At 46.1% G+C, this 8035-nt stretch overlaps 1 protein-coding gene across 14 annotated transcripts in view; it reads right to left on the minus strand.

Annotated features, from left to right (window-relative positions):
• Positions 1–3778: 3778 nt before the first annotated feature.
• LOC119296076 overlaps positions 3779–8035 on the minus strand; it is a 6919-nt gene continuing 2662 nt past the window's right edge. Inside the window, exons 3-5 of one of the 14 annotated variants that reach the window (XR_005144765.1) lie at positions 5619–5726; positions 5137–5216; positions 3779–4301 (exon numbers count right to left, since the gene is read on the minus strand). Coding sequence is in view for 2 of the 14 variants with exons in the window: in XM_037574485.1 (XP_037430382.1) it covers positions 5137–5191; positions 5619–5726 (163 nt within the window). In the remaining 12 variants the exon portion in view is untranslated. Of the gene's footprint in view, positions 6013–8035 lie in introns of all 14 variants that reach the window. The other 13 variants (XR_005144768.1, XR_005144767.1, XR_005144769.1 and 10 more) reach the window with 13 other exon arrangements.

Here is an 8035-nt window from a genome sequence, read left to right on the forward strand (position 1 = left end):
CATTTCCCCCTTCTCTCTTCCTCGCTCGCTCACACCCCTCTCTCTGACCCGAGCACGCCCGCGGCCATCCTCCGTCGTCACCGCGGCCACCGGAGTCGTCTCGTCCTCCTCACCTGTCCTCAAGCACCGTAGACGTCTTCTTCCTCTTCCCCGGCCTCGCGTCTGAGCCGGAGGCCACTACATCGCCCGGATCGAGCCGACGACCGCTGTGGATCGCCGGAGCTCCTCTGCTCCGCCCCTCGCCAACTCCGTCGACCCGTTGCGCTCCTAAGCATCCAAGGGCCACCGTGAGCCGCCGCACCGAACCCCTCTTCCCTTCCCCTCTCTGCACGTGTAGTTGTCGTCCCCCTTGCAACCGAGCTCGCCGCTGCCCGCACTCGTCTCCGGCGTGGCCACGATGACCTTTTGGTACCGTGCGCGCCACCGCCGTGAACACCGCGTCGCGTAGACAGCCCCAGCCCTGTTCGTATACTTGTTTGCGTGCCGCAGTGCCATCCCCGTCGAAGCCCGAACGCCACCACCGCCTCCACTCGTCGCCGGCGCTGTTTCCGGCAGCTCCAGCTCCGGTCGGCCTCACCACACGACGCGGCAGGCTCTTCCCGTTCGAACGCGCCCGCCCGCGCCCGTGTTGGCCCCCTGTAAGCGAATCCCGGCCGTCTCCGGCGTCGTGCCGCCGCGGGAGAGGTCGCCGGAGCCTTCTCCGGCGCCCTGCCGACGTGACCGGTCAGGGCCACCCCCAGGGTCACTGCCAGCGGGCCCCACGGGCCCCTGTTGACTAAGTTGACTCAGTCAACTTTGCTGACTGGGCGTCCCTTGTCAATGACAGGCGGGCCCCACTCGCTAATTAACTTTAGTGTAATTTAAAATGGTAAATTAACCTAAGCAGCCACTGACACCCGGGGCCCACCCCCCTTAATTAGCTCTGCTTAATTAAAATGAACTCAATTAGCTCTCTCTCTATGACATGTGGGTCCCACTGGACCCACAGGTCAGTTTGACCTGGTCAGCGAGTCTGTTGACTGCTGACGTCAGCAGCACGTCATGCTGATGTCATATTTCTATTTTTGTTAATTTAGTTAATTCCAGAATATTGTTTAAACTTTAAAAATTCATAGAAATTAAACCGTAGCTCAGATGAAAATGTTTTCTATATGAAAGTTGCTCAGAAAAATCCAACGAATCCGAATACGTGGCCCGTTCATCTGTCACATGCCCCTAGCATGCTGAACATGGAACTTTCCCCCTCCGGTCGTTTGTCTAACACAGGTCCGAAAACGGGAAAACATTCCCGGTTGACTTCCCCCCCTCGCCGGTATCGTGTAGCACCGCGTTAGAACATGTCTAGCTCTGCCTGTTGTCCTGTTATGCATTTGTTTGCTATGTATTTACTGTTTCTCCCCCCTCTTCTCTTTGATAGACCCCGTGACGATGCTGACGCCCCTGTGATCGACTACTTCACCAACGACCCCTCCTTCTTGTCTGAGCAACCAGGCAAGCCCCCCCTTTGATCATCCCGATATCGCCCAGTCCATTCTCTCATGCTTGCATTAGATTTTGCTACTGTTATTGTTTGCTCCTATTCTGATGCATAGCCTGCTTTTGTATTTGCTGTTGTACATTACCTGCTTATCCTAAACTGCTTAGTATAGGTTGGTTAGTGATCCATCAGTGACCCCCACATTGTCCTTGTTGCCCCTGCTTCATCATCGAAGACCCGATCAACGGGATCGAAGACCAGGCCCCGGCACCGCACATCACTTTCCCCTTAGTTGCTCGACACTGCTGGGTTACTATCGAGTGCCGAGGGTGAGACCTCTACAACACTTCTGATGTTAACCCTGTAGTGTAGCTATTCGATCGTGGTCATCGAGGGTGATTCTGTCTTAACCACTTCCGATACGACTCTATCGTGCAACCCCTCAAGTGTGAACCTCGGGGGTGATTCCTCTTACGTTCACCTTGATGATTACATTGAGTGAAATTCACCGGGGGTGATTCCTCGGATTTTCCCCTTGATGTTTAGACACACAGTTACTATGATTACTATGACTTTACAATGAACCATGTTACTAAAGACGGGTCGACCCTGAGGGGTGCCCGCGCGAGCTTAATTGCGAGTGATGTGGAGTCAGTTGACCTGGAGGGTGCCCGCGAGATAATTACGAGGCGTGGTCGGGCATTCCTAGCCCTTGCCGCAAGTCCTCGAGACGGGGAGACGGGGTCACATCTTTCGTGAGTCTCTGCTTGTTACCGCGCGTTCCTAATCCACTACGATTTGGATATTTGATCCGAGGGGCCTCTGGCCTGATAGCACTAACCATCACGTGGGCATAGTATGGGCGTTCTGCGTCGTACACATCAGTCGAAGCTTAATAGACGTCAGCGACTGAGCGGCGCGCGCCGGGTTGGACTGCGTAAGCACCTACCTTTTTTTAAGGAGGTAGCTAGGTCTTCTCACCGGCCGCCCACGCAACGTGCAGTAGTTCTCGGGGAGATGGCCCATGACCCCTGGGGGCATAGGTTTAGTCCGGCGTGCTGGCCTCTCTATTAAGCCTAGGTCGGGTTGCGGCGTATTGTTTGGCCGAGGCCGGGCATGACCCAGGAAAGTGTGTCCGGCCGGAGTTAAGCGAGCGTGGTGGGTAAGTTGGTGCACCCCTGCAGGGAAGAAAACATCTATCGATAGCCTGTCCTACGGTAACGGACACTTGGAGTTGTATCCCGATCGATACAACTAGAACTGGATACTTGTGATGAGAATTGGATTGTGATGAGGTGATAACTGGATAGTATGGCTCTGGGATTGCTTTCTCGTAGGGAGTCGAGAAAGGATCTCTGGCCGAGGTTGATAACACTACTACTACTTTACTTTATGCTACTCTACTCCCTCCTGTTTGCTGCAAGATGGTGGTTTCCAGAAGATGCTAGTCTTCGATAGGACTAGGCCTTCTCTCTATTCTGGCATTTCTGCAGCCTAGTCCACATATACAGCCTTCCTTTGATAATGTTGCATCTGTAGTGTAGATTCTTGCTTGCGAGTACTTTGGATGAGTACTCACGGTTGCTTTGCTTCCCCTTTTCCCCCTTCTTCTTTTTGGTTGTTGCAACCAGATGGTGGAGTCCAGGAGCCAGGTAACACCTTTGACGACGACTACTACTACCCCGAGGGTGCCTACTACTACATGGAGGACGCCAACGACCAGGAGTAGTTAGGAGGCTCCCAGGCAGGAGGCCTTGCCTTTTTGATCGTAGATGCTTTTGTGCTAGCCTTCTTAAGGCACTTGTCTAACTTATGTCTGTACTCGGATATTGTTGCTTCCGCTGACTCGTTTGTATTCAAGCTGATGTATTCAAGCCCTCGAGGCCCCTGACTTGTAATATAAAGCTTGTATTATTTTAATTTGTGTCTAGAGTTGTGTTGTGATATCTTCCCGTGAGTCCTTGATCTTGATAGTACACATTTGTGTGTATGATTAGTGTACGATTGAATCGAGGGCGTCACATCGATGAAAATAGTTTAATTTTTCAAGGAAATATTCGATATTGGTAGTAGAAAACCCATGTATTAAATCATGCTATGTTGAAAAATGTTTATTCCGTGTGTGCGATGTAAAGATATTCAAGGTTTAGTTGTGGGCAAGCACATATGGCAACAAATTTAATCTCCTTTAGTCTCGATAAACGGTTGCTTGTTTTCTACAATGAGATGTATATACAGAGAGTCCATTTGAAACAAAATCTACGTTTTACTTTGTTTATAATTGTGGGCAAACACATATGGTAACAAATCTAATCCCCTTTAGCAGCAAAAAATAGTGGATTGTTATGTACAATGAGATGTATATACACATAATTTGGTAGCACAAAGTCCCAATGAAAATCATGGCCCGTTGAAAATATTTCCATTTTTCAGCAACTCCGTGCTTTAGAAACTACACCCAACAAGAATTTAGATCTTTAGTCACATTGGAAACCATATAACCTTAGTTATGTTGTTTGCAGAGACATAAATGTTCCAGGCAACAAGGGACTTTTAATAGAATCATCATCAGCTCTCACAACCTGGGAGATGACAACAAACACAATTGTCAATGCTTCATTGCTAAGTTTAGTTTACAGAACAAGCGTACAAAATCAAGCAATAGGCTGCCTCTTCTGACACACATAAAGCAGATAAATAATCTACAAACCATGCCCTTGCTTAGGCTGGAGCTTCATTCGTAGAAGAGATGCCTATAGAACAAAAACAGGGTCGTCGGCCTTGATGCTCTTTCTAGGTGGAATGTGCCATCATGGAGAAACTTCTAAAAAAACAATAGAGAACGGATGGCCCAAGAGTTCAGATAGTTTCCTAAAAAATAGAGCATAATAAATAATAAAGAACCATATGTTCACTTGTTCAGGATGTTTTCGGTCATACAGACCACATTTCTGGTTGCTTTCCCACTATACCTTAACAAGTTCTCTGATCACAGCTACACGACCATGTGTCATAAAAATACCGGTTTTGTAGAGAACTTGTCGCCAAATGGTGTATCATTATCAAGAAAATTTGGATGAAGGACTGCCAATTCAGCACATGTGTTTAATCTTATCGAAGTGTTTGAACCACCCAAAGCATCTCATACTAATTCCTTGTCTTCAAATATCATTATGGATGGAGAAGAAAAAAACAATTGATTAACCTAATACGTGGTGCACTTGCTACTGAATATTAAAATGAGTACACATCAATTAAGCTAAAGAATTTGCAAAGAAAGCCTACCACACGGGACAAATTCTTCAATGAACTGAAATTGCTCTTTACAATGGTGATTCAACTAATACCACTATTTTCTACGTACAATCAGTTGTTAATTATTTTATTTTAAAACATAGAGGATTTTTTGATCTATTGGTGCATATGCTTTATGTCTTTCAGATTCCACCAAGATTACGTTAGGACTGGAGTTACAGGTAAGCTGTAGTCTGTAGTGTATAATAGGTCTGTAAGAGGCACAACGATGAAACATTATTTTTCGAGGGAAGTTGTTCAATGAAAGGAATAAACTATTTGAACCTAGCTACAGACCCATATCAATCTCTATAGGCGGGATTTGGGATGAAGATTGAGAGAGTTGAGGAGAGGGAGAAACATACCTAGTACAAATTCCATTGCATCCTTCTTTCATTTCCCTCGTCACCGATAAGCATCCTATTGACATTAGGTGCGAAGTTACCTGTTGAATATCCATGAGGAATAGCAGCAACAAGAAAACCCTAAAATTGTATTTAAATAGCTCAGCTAACTAACCATGGTGTAGCAAAAATAAAATGGCCATATCTAAGCAAGAAGTTTCGGCCAAAAACTAATGCAGCATTGCAGCATGGTACGCGAAAATGCATCATAAGAATAATTAGTTAGTTCCTAATAAATGGACACTTTCCACTTTTCCCAACCTGATTATATTTTTTCGCATTTGACTATACTGTTCTAAGTAACCTAACACAGAGAGCAACAAAAAGTACCATGGCATGAATGATACACAAACTAACAAACCTAGAATAAGCAATCAATTGGCCTAAGCATATGTATTAAAGTAGGAAGGGATGGGAAATGGCAGCCCATGTGAACTAATTACCTGGTTGGAAGCCATTGCAGAATGTCAGGTGAAGAATTACCATGGCCAATATACAAGAAACAGATTTCAAGAGTTCCCCAAATCAATTCACCAGAACCAAGATGGACACTACATGTACAAAGTTGAGATTTGAAAGACACTAACACAATAAAATCATTGTGTTGAAGGAGGATTTTAGGTGGAAAAAATGCAGGAAAACATTGTGCTAATCTCTGCAATATCTTCTTATTATTAAATTTATCACACTTCATTAGAACATTAGTTTGTATCAAGACAAATAGATGTCGAGTCTGTACTGCAGCAAAAACATAAGTGCTCACAAATTACAGAGCAAATAATAGTAGTACCAAATATGCTAACATGTTGCCTTCATGTAGTACCACACTATTAATACCTGAAAATGGCACACATGTTTTTAGAGGAACATAATCTACACAATGAGCAAAAGTAACTTTTTTATGCTGGTATATGCTAGGCTGCAACATAAATTTAAGAAGCTGATATGCTGCAGTATACTGTACTTGATAATCTGAATAGTCCAGCATAACTAGTCTACACTACTATTAAACAATCAAACAAGAACTTTCTTAGGTGCACCCCGCAATTAGTCCCACAACATCATATAAACCAATCAACACCACACGATTAGGCCCACAATTCTCAATCTAACAGCCATAATTAATCTAACCTTTTTATGGTGTGCACTTAGCATTTTTTGTTGATTGACCGTGCTTCACCAGGGGAATAGTACTAAAACAACCGGTCCCTACAATCACGGAAGTCCGATAGCAAACCAAGGAAATTCCACGCCCTGAACCTTGACCTCACCGTCTGTCACGGCGGCAACCTCGTGCCAGACGCCGCCCACCAACAACGTCTCCTCCATGCATGACGACCTCGCCGCACTGCACCGCTCCGTCGCCTCTGCGCATGATCGCCATCGCCGATTGTTGCCCCTCACAGCGTGGCGTCGGTCCTGTCATATCCAGGAGATAGAGCCTGCACTGGCACCCGTTCGGCCGCGCCCACGTCTGCACTGCCCCGGCGCCTGCGCCGCCGCGTCCCCTGAGCCAGCCGCGGCCGTGCTTGCGCCGCCGCCAGCCGAGGCGAGACCGCCCGCCCCTCCTACCCATGCGACGTTGCTGCTCCCTCCTGCCCCAAGAGCGCACATCTCCAAGCGGCCTTTGCCGGAGGGACGACGCACCAGGCGCCAGGCGCATCGGGCCGGGGCATCCCGGCATCGCCTCCGTCCTTCGCTTCGCCTCATCGATGCTGGTACAGGTTATCTCCTCCGACTGCATACCCAACATGCTGGCCATCTCCTACCTCCAACCGTGCTCCCCATCGTCTCCCTTCTTGATCCCATCTGACCCTGAAAACTTTTGCAGGCCTTGATCTCACTCCGCCCCGTAGCTTCAAAGATCTTGACAGAAAAAGGATATGGTGGCGTTGTGCCGACTGTCTGCTCTTCTCTTTCCTAGCGTAAGGGACCTCAAGATCTGGCACCGGGAGCTTTCTTCGTCCGCATTCGTACTTTATGTATGGGAAAGCTATCTTCCGGGTAGCAGCAGTTGGACTTCATTTGTGATTAAGGATGATAGCTACTGAAGTGAGTAAATTATCCTTTCAAAGTTGATTTTTATGCCTATTGTTTCTGTATATTCAGTGTAACGACAAACAAACATGCTGACTGCTAAAGTTCTTGCAGGTGTGATTGCTTTGATTAGAGAAGGCACTGATATAACAAGAGAGATTATTTCTGTAACACTTGATCTTGGGTCTGCACTTGCTAACAGAGATGCAGACAAAACAAAGCCACGAGCCTTTGTACTGAATGTACACATACTCTGCAGATCAACACCCATCTTTTAAGAGGTCTGTACTATCCAGTGCAGTTTATTTACATGTCTTGGATTCTGAATGTATAGTTCAGTTTCATGATTTAACCTTTCAAGTTATTGGTGTCCGCACATGATTTTAACATATCCAATTTTCTTTCAAGTTATTGGGATGTTGCTTTGACAGTTGTCATGTACTGCTTATTATTTTTTTGCACTATAGTCTCACAATTCTGAATTTAATCTTTTTAGTTGACTAGCATCATATTTCTTGATTGTGACCTCATGCTTAAATAGTTAAATTTGGTAGGTTGTAGAAATTCGAATTCACTATCTCTCAGAATTAGTACATATTCTGTGGGGGTCACTGAATTCTTTTTCTTTTCCTGGAATTTGCAGCTTACATTGCTAATATTTGATCCTCGGTAGCAATGCTCTTTTCCTTCCATGTCGGTCATGCCAAAAAAGCATTGAGATGAGTATTTGATCCTCCATTAATCATCTATGTCCTTACTGAAACTGAATGCCGTTTTTTCTGGCTCAAGGGCGAGTCTGCACCAATTCGCCATGCTCATGCTC

Source organism: Triticum dicoccoides, chromosome 4B, assembly GCF_002162155.2.
Source record: "Triticum dicoccoides isolate Atlit2015 ecotype Zavitan chromosome 4B, WEW_v2.0, whole genome shotgun sequence".
Taxonomy (NCBI): Eukaryota; Viridiplantae; Streptophyta; class Magnoliopsida; order Poales; family Poaceae; genus Triticum; species Triticum dicoccoides.